Source organism: Rissa tridactyla, chromosome 1 (genome assembly GCF_028500815.1).
Source record: "Rissa tridactyla isolate bRisTri1 chromosome 1, bRisTri1.patW.cur.20221130, whole genome shotgun sequence".
NCBI lineage: Eukaryota > Metazoa > Chordata > Aves > Charadriiformes > Laridae > Rissa > Rissa tridactyla.
The window spans coordinates 59,476,292-59,489,838 of record NC_071466.1 but is presented as its reverse complement, the minus strand read 5'-3'; the positions used below and the strand labels follow the sequence as shown (position 1 = coordinate 59,489,838).

General features: G+C 35.8%; 1 protein-coding gene across 4 annotated transcripts in view; it reads left to right on the top strand.

Annotated features, from left to right (window-relative positions):
- Positions 1 to 12,117, top strand: part of UGGT2 (UDP-glucose glycoprotein glucosyltransferase 2) — a 91,253-nt gene extending 79,136 nt beyond the window's left edge. For 3 of the 4 annotated variants that reach the window (XM_054192127.1, XM_054192118.1, XM_054192135.1), the window contains 7 exons: positions 926 to 1,010; positions 1,447 to 1,629; positions 2,859 to 3,019; positions 3,322 to 3,436; positions 7,043 to 7,159; positions 8,464 to 8,608; positions 9,464 to 12,117. In XM_054192127.1, coding sequence (XP_054048102.1) covers positions 926 to 1,010; positions 1,447 to 1,629; positions 2,859 to 3,019; positions 3,322 to 3,436; positions 7,043 to 7,159; positions 8,464 to 8,608; positions 9,464 to 9,486 — 829 coding nt within the window. In that variant the 3' untranslated portion in view covers positions 9,487 to 12,117. Of the gene's footprint in view, positions 1 to 909; positions 1,011 to 1,446; positions 1,630 to 2,858; positions 3,020 to 3,321; positions 3,437 to 7,042; positions 7,160 to 8,463; positions 8,609 to 9,463 lie in introns of those variants that run through there. The other variant, XM_054192144.1, reaches the window with a different exon arrangement.
- Positions 12,118 to 13,547: the final 1,430 nt, after the last annotated feature.

Below are 13,547 nucleotides of genomic sequence, written 5' to 3'. Positions count from 1 at the left end.
TCGGCGTTCATTCAGTAAGCAGTGATTGCTTCTAAGGAATTCTTACAGCATTGCCTAATCTGTTCACGACCATCTCTGTTACTTTTCTGATTTGAGTTTTTGTCTACGGGTGTCAGATGTAGTGATTTTCCTACCCTAAAATGGAATTTCACGGTTCTTTCTTTCATGCATATTTATTTGGAAAGTAGTATTTTTGTATGTATTGATTTTTATTTCTTAGCAGTCTGATGCAGTTTGAACATCTGCATTTCTTTCTTTCAACCTACGACAGCCTTCATAAAAGGAAAGACTCATTTATTTTAAAGGAGAAAAAAAAAATTTAAAACATCCTACATACTTCTTTACCTTACTTTAAAGCTTATTATTTCTTGATTTTTTCAGGCAGACTTGTCCTCACATAAGGCTATAAGGTGTTGCTTATCTGTCTGGTTACACCAAACAAATGCCACAATAGTGGAAAAACAAATTAAACCAAAATAGTGATTCTTGCAGTTATCAAGGGTTTTCTGAAGAGGACCTTAACTTGAACAATGCTTTTTCTTTCCCATTATTTTTCTTTTCGGCAACCGTATTAAACTCAACCAATGTTTTCTAAAATAAGTTATCTCAGTACCCGAGTTAATATAAGGTAGTAATTGTTATTCTGATTTTGTCAGGCACCTCTCTTAGAATAAAACTTGTTAACAGATCCGCTTTTGAAATTGTTCATTCTAATGTTGCTAAGCCAATGTGGATTGAATAAGTCCATCTCAAAGTGGTCTTGAACAAATGCTCTTCAAAGCTTTTAATTGAAATAGATAGAAATTTCTGCTTAAACTGGGTTAAAGAAAATTAGACTTAGAAAGTTTTAGCGTCTGTTAGGTGCAGTTGAAATTTAATGACGTGTGTGTATTTGTTTGTTTATTATAGACTTATATTTCCACAGAATTATGATGCTTTCTGTCCTACGTCATACAAAAACACCAGTTAAATTTTGGTTTCTGAAAAACTATCTCTCCCCAACATTTAAGGTAGGAGAAATGTCTTCCTATAATTATTTTTTCTTTAAAATTTTAAATAGGTTTGTTTTTTTTAAATTACAGTTGAGTAATTATATAGTTAAAATTAAATTTTCATAGTTGGAAATAATGTCTGAATGCATTAAATACCAATAGTTTTAAAAATCTCATGAGGACCGTAGTTCTTTTCTGGAACCCAAAGCCCAGTGATATATTATAATAATTTAATCTCTTCTGATAGTCTCCCAGAGCTTGAAATCAATGCTTTTTATAGTTGTGTAATAGCTGAGGATACTGCTAGAACTAAAGAAACGTTTTCAAGTAATAAATTATGTAGTCAGTAAGGCCAACACAGCTGCAACTGTGTTGCAACATTCCCTCTTTTTCCTTTTGAGTCCTTTTGTGTCCCGTACCTGTGCAACTAATAGTTTTTTGGTTCTTCTTCTAGGATGTTATTCCTCACATGGCTAAAAAGTATGGTTTCAAGTATGAGTTAGTACAGTATAAGTGGCCCCGTTGGCTTTATCAACAGACAGAAAAACAAAGAATTATCTGGGGCTACAAAATTCTTTTTTTGGATGTTCTTTTCCCTTTGGCTGTGGATAAAATAATATTTGTCGATGCTGACCAGGTAAGGCAAAAATAATGCTGTATAAATGTATGAGGAATTCATTTTGGTTTAAATTGATCCGGTTTCATTCTCTGTGGCCATTTTATTCAGATGTTGGTCCCGTAAGACTATTGCAGTTGTACAAGTAGAACCAGTGGTGGTGCAGAAAGCGAAATGCAATAATTTTACTTTTAGTCATGTAGAAATTAAGAGCCTCACTGCGCTGAGTTTGCCCTAAATTGTCTGTGGAGCGAGAAAGGCACCTGGAGGGGTCTGTGTGACCTTAAAGGCGCATTTCACCTAAGGTATATTTGAGTGATTCAGTCTCTGGGCTGATTGTGAGAGGACTTCTCCACTATGGACGGAGTCTGAGACGATTCGTTTAGAGCATTTGAACAACTTCTAGATGGCTGAATTTTTTCAATATTAATCCTCTCACTGTTTTTCTTAAATTTGTATGCAGTCTCTCACTCGGAAATTAATATTATATGGTATACTGAAAGGTCACATGCTGTCTCAAACAGATGAGACACTGAAGAGTCCATCCTGTGGTTATTAAAAACTTCAGAACAAATATTACATATCTGGGGCCTTTTCCAAAGCTTGAGAATAAATTAAATTTAGGTGTAGCAATGCAGACTGCAACTTCTATAATTTCATCTGGATACAGTAGTAATACTGGTTGTCTGTCCTAACTGCTTACTGTAAGGATTTCTCTATACAGAGAAAGCTAAAACTTTTTTTTTTTTTTACTGCTGATAAATTAGATTAGTGGGATTTGATGGAAGAATGATTGATTAGTAAATAAAGGACATCTGTAAAATGTCCTCATAACCCATTTTTAAAAGTACTTTACTCCTAGATACAAAGATTTTTTAAATGATGCAATAATTTTGAAGTGCCCAAGTTAGGTAACAAAAAGGAAGGACTTTTTTAGAAGGGAGATGCTCGGTAGATTTTGAAAGCTCTATACTCCTGCACGAAGGCATTTAGTATTGGTCAGCCAGAAACACTGGTCTATGAAATAAAAATACTTTGCTTGTTTTATTTAATTTATACTTTTTTTTCCTTGAACAATAATTTGGTAAATATCATTCCAGTGGAATACTTCATACTGCACCATTGCAGTGTCGCAGTTTGTTTGAGTTTTTTTTTTAATTAAAATTTGGGAAGCTTGCTGCAATAAATGTCCTCATATGCACACCTTAAAGAGAGTATTAAATCATAAAAATAAAGACTTTTTTATTTAGATTGTGAGAAGTGACCTAAAAGAACTCAGAGATCTGGATCTAAATGGAGCTCCCTATGGATACACACCTTTCTGTGACAGCCGTAAAGAAATGGATGGGTACCGTTTCTGGAAATCAGGATACTGGGCATCGCATCTTGGGAAAAGGAAATACCATATTAGGTGGGATAACCCCTTACATATTTTTGTGCAGTTTGTGAATTTGATTAAATTCTGGGTCTTGGTGTTGATTGCTGAGGCATTCAAAAGCAATTGCCCTATAGTCGTTCTCAGTAAGAGATGAATAAGGCGTGAATTCTGATGACATACTGATTTCACTTCTGTTGTAGCTTCAGGCACTTAATTAAAAAAAAAATATATTCCTTTAGGATGGGAACAGGTTTTGGTTTCTTGTTATTTTCATTAATATTACCAAAAAGGAGGTGAAACTCCACAAAACTGAGTTCTTTTGTTCATATTTTTAGTGCCTTATATGTTGTGGATCTGAAGAAGTTCAGGAAGATTGCAGCAGGAGATAGGCTTCGGGGCCAGTACCAGGCACTTAGTCAAGATCCAAACAGTCTGTCAAATCTAGATCAGGTATATATGGCTTTAAGCAATTTGGTTTTTATTTTCTTTAACTTTCTCAATATGTGTGGAGTTATTTTGTATCTCAATGTGTATGTTATATAATTCTGAAACCGTTTGCCCCTTCCTGCTGTTTTAGCACATTTTCAGGTGTGCAGATGAGCACAGTTCATAAAACTGAACATTAAATGATGATTACTTTAAATAATTATTTAATATGAAAAAATGAGGAGAAAACAGCATAGGGGACGCTGTCCTTTATTTGTAGTTTTTCTATGTGCATTTGTGTTTTTCTAATGATAATCCTATATTCTGATAATGGTAATTATATTCTTATATTATTATATTCTTACTTGTTGCTGTACACGGTCACCTTGGGGTGACAGTATCTTCATTTATATAACTCCACCAATTTTTAAAGCTAGGAGGGGTAAGTCAGGGTGCAAGTCACAAGCATGTAAGTATATTCCCAGATGTACAGAACATACTTAAATTTATTATTTTCTTCTGTAGTAGAGGTTCTTTAACTCAGTAGACGATTGATAATACATCTCATCTGCTTTCTGCCTGAGTAGATAATACTTTATGTCTCTCTTTGGATGAACTTCATAAGGCTTCATAAGCATGATTGTCCCTGCTTTTGTAATTTTTCTTTTGGAAATTACTGAACCACAAAAGGTTTTTACCTGCCTGTCGCAGTAAGGGATCCCACAGTAGCAAACCCCACATCTCTCAGTGTCTGCACTCCACCCCCTTTCTCTGCAAGTGAGTTCCTCTCGCTTACCTATGTACATTATCGCCACTTGCATTTTATCCAGAAATAAAACTAAGTATTGAAAATAGCAGTTCTTATGACGCTGGAAGAAAAGTGGAAATACAGCTACACTACAAACTCGAACTAGACTGGACACAGGGAGTCAGAGCAGCCTGAAGCTGTAACTGTTAAGAGGAAAAGACTTGATGTAACAGCAAGAGTCAGATTTTACCTCTCTCTTCTGGAGAACAGAACAAAGTGTTGGCCCTGTGTCGCACACTTAGAGAGGCCTGATGTGATAGAGCTGTATGTTTTTCAAACATAGTCTTACCCAGATGGACAAGGTGTCTTTCAGAAAGACCTTTAAGATTCAGAAGCTGGTTACAGCATCATGATGCTGCTTTTTTTTCAGAAATGGTACTTAGTTTAATCTAATGTTCTCAAAATATTTATAACGTATTTCTTTCCATTTTAAGGTGTTTATGTTTTCGATTACAGCATTAATTCATGACAGCATATATCTCTTACAAGTCTGTTGGATCCAATCAAAAGCCATTAAGTGTCAGCTGCCCTTCCCTCAGCACATCGGTGCTGAGAGCAGATTTTAAGGTAGTTACATCTTGGCAGAATGGAATTGGAATTACTTAGGAAAGGGAAATATTTCAAAGTAATATTTTTGTAGTAATCTGCTTTCTGACTGTATTGATAGGAATCATCTTCTGTCTTCATTGTTACTACTTACACCAAACACAGCAACATTCCTAGAAATACAAACCACAGTCCAATATATTTTACAAGGGTCCCGCAGAGTTTTTGTCTACTGATAAGTATGCATTATGATAATTTTTTTCTTTTTATTTTAAATGTCTGATTGGAGTGCTCACTGCCCTTCTCAAAGATGCAGCAATCTCAGCTCTTTGCTCATCTGCCAGCACTGATGCCTTCACGGGTAGTAGTTAAGGTTAACATAAACCACAAAATAGAGGTAGATAGAGTGGAAAAAAAAAAAGTAATTTTAAATGCCAAGAAGAGTAAGTAAAGAACTCCTAGGGAGAAAAATCACACATGATAAAAACTAGACTTCCAGTACAGTGCATTTAATTGTACTTTTTAAAGGAGAAGCATGGAAATGTCTATGTATAGATGACAAAACAAATACTTGACAAGTATTTATACTAATAGCCATTCACTAAAAATGATTAACCGTCTTGTTCTTTACTTAAAGAATAAAAATCAGCAGAAAGGAATGTAAGACATTCTTTTATTAAGAGTCAATGTTTTTATATTTTTAAATTGAGGTTTTATTTTCTAATAAAGATATTGCTGTAGAGGAGTTCCCCTTTAAAACTGTGTAGCTTATCTGACTGAATGTGAAAACAGTTGTACTGTAAATCAAATTGAAGAACAACTTTTACATGTTGTTTGTGAAAGTCTAGAAGACTTTCATTTCAGCAGTTTACATATTTTGGATGAACAAGAATTTTGGCCCTGGCAGTAAAAACAATCTGTTCTTACCCTCGTTAATTTATTTTTCTGATTCATGAATATTTCCTTTGATCTTCTAGATGTATTTTAGTGGGTTTGAGGATAAAACACTTAGAAGAAAGGATAAGCAACTTTTTGTTTAGATTATTTTTTTTTATTTTCTTCTATTTACTATAAATCCTGGAACTAGCAGCTGTCTTTCTACTTTTTACTCCATATAACAAGTTGTAAATTCACAACTTTGACTTTCTAAATGAAATCACAATTCCTGAGTTACCACTGTAACCCTCAGAGACACGCAACAGAAAACCAGTCCCTTTTCTCTTGAAATTGAGATGGTGATAAATCGTTTATTTTACCTTTCAAAAATTAATAGAATTGACGTTTTTAAAACACAAAGCATTTAAATCAATGTTTTGATTTAAATAGACTCTCAGTCTACTTAGATTTGATGTAATTTTCCCACACTAATATCTATATTTGAATTAAATTATATGCCTTTCATAATGCAGCTATATGTGCTATTCTGTCACATTTAGCAATGTGAATTGGCAAAATAAGAACTAACTAATACTTATTTCAGTACTGACATTGATTTTATTTTTTTTTTTTAAGTATAATGTAGGAGTTGCACGTGTGAAGGAGCTTACGAATGGATCTACCCATTACACCTGCTATTTTTAACTGTGGCCAGAGTACCTGCAGCAGCGTATGATGGCCTGAGGGTTTTCTCATCTGTAAATGCTGTTCCCTGCATTCAGCAAGATACTAATTCAGAGTTTTCATGATGAGAGTACTTGACTATATACTAAAGGTTAAAAAAAAAAAAAAAAAAAAAAAAGTGAAGTAAAGAAGATAGCCAGAATAGCAGTTTAATGTCTTTTTCTTTTCATGCTCCTGTTCCTGGAATTCATTTTCCTAGAAGTCGTCTAAATTTAGAGTCATGGCATAATCCCGGATTATATGCTTTTGAGCTTTTTTGTGAATTTGAGGAATGGAAAGATGGTTAAGTTTTGCTTTAATAATTTCACACAGTCTAATTCTGCGTAGTAGTATTTATGGTCTGACATGCAGTATCTGAACCACAAGTAGTTCAGACAGTAGTATTGCTTAGGTCAAGCTAAGGAAGGACAGATGTAAGTATAAGAAAAAAATTGCTTGAGAAATGAGGTGGAATTGGCCATCAAAGTGAGCGTGACTGAGTTTTCAAGCTACCTGAAAAAGAACTAGGTGAGCACTTAGAAGGAAACGTAAGAAGGAAATATAAGAACAATTTGCAGAAAATGTACTAGGCAAAGCTATTCTACTTTTAAGTAGTTGCTTGATAACCAGTTACATTAAATTCAATGCTAATTTATGATTTTACAACATTTGTACAGGATCTTCCCAATAATATGATTCATCAAGTAGCCATTAAGTCTCTTCCTCAGGAGTGGCTTTGGTGTGAAACCTGGTGTGACGATGAATCCAAGAAAAAGGCTAAAACAATAGATCTGGTGAGTTGATTTTGAGTTTAATTAGTGTTATAGATTAAAAACTCTGCTGTCATTTCTGTGGCTTTTGAGATATGCGTACGTGATGTCACGGAGGCGGCCTCGCTGCCGGCACAGGAACACCACTTCCCTCCCCTCGCAGTACAGCAACTTTTTGCCTTTCCTCTGAGACCTCTCCCGCTCGCTCTCTACCCAGTTTGCTTATATTAAAGCTGAAAACTGTACCCCAAAATTAAATGTCGCTAGCTGTAACTGGACAGGATTGGGGCTTTTTAAACCAGCATCTGTATTTTCCTTATCTTTTTTTCCATATTCAGCCAGGTTAGTGGAACTCTGATGATGAAGTACTGTTAACTGTCTGAGTATTTATTGTGTGCTGCTCTTGCGCTCCCTACAAAGAAGGTTCCCCCAGAGCCCTCTGTGTAGAGGAGTTAATATTATCATGGTTTGCTCTGTCCATTTCATCGCTATAAATGGGAGATAAAGCAGAGCTTGAAAAGTGTAATTCTGAGGAGACTGTCCATATTTAGAAAGAAGAAAGTGTCTCTGGGCATTGAAACAGAGAGAGAAAACGTTCTTCTCTGTCATTATTGCTCCCATCCCATTTTTTCCCCATTCTTGTTTTTCTGACAATGCACACGCTCTGTAAGTGATACTTCAGAGACGTAATTCTGAAGACAGACAGACAGGTGGAATCTGCTGCGAATATTCAGTATATAAATAGTTTGGTTTTCTTTGTGCCTTTACAGATGTTAAAATAAGCTTTTTTTTGGTGCATTAAAGATGGGTGCTCTATTGAAGAAAGACTGAAATTAAGTTACTAGACTGTCTTTCAGTCCCCATTATCATGTATCACTTTTTATTATCATTTCCATTTATGTTATTTTATGGCAGTAATCGATACATTTTCTAGACGCCACTAGAGGAAGCATCACAAACTTAATACAAAACATACCAGATTCAGTTTCAATATACTCATGTATATCTTGTATCTCCCTGTGTCACTTTGTCTAAATCTTAGTAGTCTTGCGCCAGCCGTGCTTTTGCTCTCCGTATAGTCAGCAGCACATGGAAAAATACGAGTATTTACAATAAAATGTTTTGAGTTATTTAAACACGGTTTATTTACAATTTGGTTTGTGTGACTATTATTATTTTTTTTAATTATTAATATCAAGGTAACTGACCTTGCACGCCGTCCTTCGGTGAAATTGTAAATGCTGACAAAACTATTTTAGGTAAGTTCCTTCGAAAGGTGATGTTTTCACACTTGCTTTGTTTACATCTAGTATCTTTTAAACTTTCAGTGCAACAATCCCCAAACGAAAGAACCAAAATTAAAGGCTGCGGCCCGGATAGTTCCTGAATGGGTTGACTATGACTCTGAGATACGAAAGTTAATCCAGCAAATTGAAAAAGAGAAGAAAAATCTAACATCGTTCTTTCAAAAAGGTAATTTTCATGCATATTCTATCCGTTAGCTTTTAAAAAAATAACCATTTATATAGTTGAAATTCAGATTGGAGGCAGTATTAGTGTAATTTTTCCAGCTCTCAGAGCAATTGTGTGGGGTTTGAGAGTCGTGGGATGCTTCTTTACACAGGAGTTACACTAAGAGGATAAAACCTTTTGTTTCATGCCAGAATCTAAGAGAAAATGTAGTGGTGGACTTCAAACACAACCAACGGTTCCAAGTCATTTGAGCTGCAAATATTAAATAAAGGACATTAGCTTAGACCTCACTTAGAGAATCTAAAGCTGATGTCTATTAAACAGTAGGTAACTGAGTCTCTATTAATTTTTCTCTGCATCTCTCACTTTGGGCTTATCAACGTGGGGCCTTTTCGCACCAGACTAAATGGTCGTTTAGTTTACAAATAGATTTTCATGGTGGTTTCGTTTTTTACTAAAATTGTTTTAAACTGAGTTAGTTAGATAGCATGAGAAAAAAAACCTCACTCCTATAGGATTTCCAATACGACTTGACTTCTTGGAGTAATGTGAAACACAAAAAAAATAGTGATCTCAGGTCTCAAGGTTGAAGAAAACACTTAGCAGATAAGTATTTAAAAGTCATGTGTCAAGGAACAGATTCACTTTTTGTTATAAAGAATTCTTAGTAGTTTTTATAGTTTGTGAAAGCTTATGGGTCAACTTTTAGCGAGGCTCTAAAAATGAAGTTCATGTTGTTGAACTGACTGACTAACAGGAAACAAAGTAAAGGGCTTTCTCCACATTTTACAAAACTAGTTGTTAGGTCTGCGTATAACTGGGTTTTATAATTACTTTTTTTTCCTTTGGTTACAGGGCTTAAGCACGACGAGCTTTAGCACAGCAATGGTGACAGCTCAGTAGTCTTCTGGGAAAGACCGAGTGGAAGTTACGAATGTTACTTTGGCACCATTTGGGATATTCCATAATGGGAGGTCAAATATTTTATAACTTATAGTGTTATTTAAAATGTTTTAAATGAAATACGAAACCAGAAGAGAATCCACGGGTACTTGATTTTTTTATTTTTTTTTTATAACCAGCGCAGAGTAGCTTTCCTAATTTCATTGGTTTTCTTTTCCTTTGCTAAAAGACAGTTTGCCCAGAGGATTTTTAGGGTATAAAGAACGATGTGCTCAACTCTTCAGAGATGTGTTGTGCCCATCTGGGGGAGGACACACACATTAAAGATGTACATGAAAACCGTTTTGTGCATATTAAATGCATTAAGCTACTGTATTTAAATATAAAGAATTTTGGTTATATGTCCATAGTTTTGTCCCTGGAGAAATGCTGAGGTCACAGGAAAAAATGTCAGCGTAGCAAAAATTAGGCATAAAAAACCACCTCATGTAATTCAGACCACACCAATCTAAGTCAACTTGGAAGCTTACTAAAGCAAGAAATGTCACTTTTTTTTTTTTTTTTTTTTTATGCAGGATTGCTGCACTCTTACTAATTTAAAAAAAAAAAAATCACTTTTGATTCTTAGGCTCCTTTTGGTCATTTAATAGTATGTTATAAAATTCCATTATATTTTTTGGTTAAGATGATTTTCCAACCAGCATACATTGCACCAGAAGGTCGGTACCTGAAAGCGGTTTCCACTCGGTTTTCATTATCATCATTCTGTTTAGAATTTAAAAGAAAATAATAAAATACGTGAGTAATTTTGACTATAAGTGGTGTCTCATGTAATTTTCTAAATATGTACACACAAAACCATTGCTTTAATGGGCTACTGACATTTTGATCCCCCAAAAAATTGCAGTGCAAAGTTCTTGCAATACATATTTGAAAACAGGGGATTTATTTCTTAAACTGAAATCTAGTGCCTTAAATACATACACTGTTGTTTAGACTGTGCTGGTTTCAAAATAGGGTGGACGTGACCACAAATCCTTATAAGAACGGCTTAACACAGTCTTTCAGTCTAAATGCTTGAAATTATAAAAGATAAGGTAATTTGCACTAAGTGTGTGAATCCACGACGAGTTACGTATATTTCCATACCAGCAAATAATTGAATAAATAATAAGAAAAATGAAGCATGTGTTGTATGTACTGTCGTCATCCTCAGGTGTTGGTTATTTAAAATTTCTTACTGTAAAGAGCAGGTATTTAAAATCATGCTTTGCTGATTTTTTTCAAGTCTTAGTAATACGAGACGTGTGAATTTTTTTTACAGCTTTTTATATTTTTTGGTTTATGACCTTTATGCATTTTGAACACTTTTAACGTGTCACATATGGATTTTAAAAAGTCTGTTGTGGGCATTTGCTTTGTATGAAGTACCCAACGAAGCGTTGCGTGTGTAACCCAATAGCAATAATAATTAAATCCTGATGGCGGTTGGCTTTAGCTAGCCCCTGTCACTGCAATGTCTGGTTTGTTCACGCCTGTTCTCTAACATCGTTCCTTAAGGAGATCAGGCAGCAACTCGAACATATGTGAACAGAGAACTTCTTTAAGTTGGTATTTTGCTACCATAGAGATGGACTTATAATGGACTTGTAGTAATGGTGCGTATACATCTGCTGAATTCAATGCATAACAGTGAAACAACTGATACTCCATATCAGAGAAAAAAAAAACATTATTCAACTGCTTGCTGCCTTTCCCCCCTTTTTTCCCCTTCCTTCCTTCCTTTCCCCTTCCTTCCTTCCTTTCCCCTTCCTTCCTTCCTTTCCCCTTCCTTCCTTCCTTTCCCCCTTTTTTCCCTTTCTTTTTTTTTAAGCTTATACTTCCATCCTGATGCTTTACTCTGCAGCAGCATTTCACGTTGATCTGCCTTGGAATTGGGATTTCATGCTTGAAGCATACATTGGAAAACTGGTTTGGTTTTTTTTTTTTATTTAAACCAGAAGTTAAAAGCTTTTATCTTTAAGAATCCTTAGTTCTCATTATTTGTAATTATCTGTGTGGGAAATTTCTGTTATGCAGTATAAAAAGCAGATAATTTATGCACTGATTTCTTGTTCATTTTACCTGTAGCATCCTGTTCTTTTTGAAATTGGATTACTTCTACAGGCTTCAAAAAAGAAATAGTTCTTTAAATACCGTTTCCTTTAGATCACTTAAATGATTAGAATATAATGTTTAGAAATGTAATTTGCTGGAGATATTTTGAAGATTTAGAAGGTTTCATGCCATTTTCTACCGTGTTCTATGTATTTGTAAAAAAAAAAAGGTTTACAGCATTTCTTTTTCCTGCATAATAATTTTTTTCAAGGAAAGCTCTTTTTTGAGATATATATTGGTTTATAAAACAAAGAAGGTCCAGCAAATATATTCGCTACTTTTCAAAGATCTCCTTAAAGCAGCACTTTGAATCATTAGCATATCATTATATTTTTAATACCAAACCAATTGCTTGTCTATGTTGTACAAAATATTAAAAGTTGCCACTGGAGAAAATAATTATTTTTCTGTTCACCTATGTCGTATTATACAATAACTGGGTTAATAGATCCGAGGCAAAAAAACCTTGCAGCAAGTCCTCCGATGGCTTTAATCTGAAGAAAGTCTCTGTGCTGGGAAGCGGCAAGTTCAAAGTCAGGCGTTTGCTGTAGGGAGGGACCGTAGAGAGGCGAAGAGTTTATCTCTAGTTTCCAATCCGTGTGCTCCGCCCTGTGAAAGGGAAGAAAGTGCATCCGGGGTTATAGGAGTGTTACCGAAACCTGGTTCAAATCAGTAAATAGGTAAAGTAATATTTGACTCTTAAAAGGAAGAGCTTATACAATTTATAGTCATGTTACTATTACCGTGTCTTTTCTCAGCTTGCTCTTCTTGATATCAACGTGCAAGTTTAGCAGAAAATGAACAAGCGAGACATTAGTGCAGTACTGTGGGCAAGCCCGAGCTTTAGTAGCGAAGGTATTTCTCAGTAAGGTTCCTTTTAACCTTTTTTCTAAATAAAGTGCTTGCCTTCACACCCAGACTTCACAGAATCATAGAATACCAGGTTGGAAGGGACCTCAAGGATCATCTGGTCCAACCTGTGTCATCTAGCCAGGACGGCCCAGCACCCTGTCCAGCTGAAACTTAAAAGTGTCCAGTGTTGGGGAATCCACCACTTCCCTGGGGAGATTATTCCAGTGTGAATATTCCATATGTTCTCATTATGAAATGTGTGAATATTCTCATTATGAATATGTGTGAATATTCCATATTGTTCTCATTATGAAAAATTGTCCTCTTGTGTCCAACCAGAATCTCCCCAGGAGTAACTTGTACCAGTCTTTTCCGTGTGACGCCTTGTAAAAAGGGAGTCTCCATCTTCTTTGTAGCCACCCTTTAAACACTGGAATGTGGTGATAAGGTCTCCCCTAAGCCTTCTTTTCTTAAGGCTGGACAAATCCAGTTCTCCCAGCCTTTCCTCATATGGCAGGCTTCCCCCTCCTTGGTCATCTTTGTGGCCCTTCTCTGGACCCTCTCCAGCCTCTCCACATCTTTTTTGTATAGGAAGGACCAAAACTGAACACAGTATTCCAGGGGTGGCCTGACACATGCTGAATAGAGTGGGATAATAATTCCTTTCTTCTGCTGGTGATGCCCTTGTTAATACAGCCCAGCATCCTGGTGGCTTTGCCGCAGCAGCACACTGTTCACTCTTATTGAACTTGTTGCCCACCAGGACAGTCAGGTCCCTTTCCACAGAGCTGCTCCCCAGCTGGGTAGATCCCAGCCTGTGCTGCACTCCTGGATTATGAGTTCCTTGTCCTCCTTGACCTTCATAAGGTTCTTGTTAGCCCACTCTTCCAGCCTATCCAGGTCCTCCTGCAGGGTGGTTCTGCCTTCCAAAATGTCCACTTCCCCACTCAGTTGGGCATAATCAGCAAACTTCATCAGAGTACACTTGATCCCGTCATCCAGATCACTTATGAAGCTGGGCCCAATG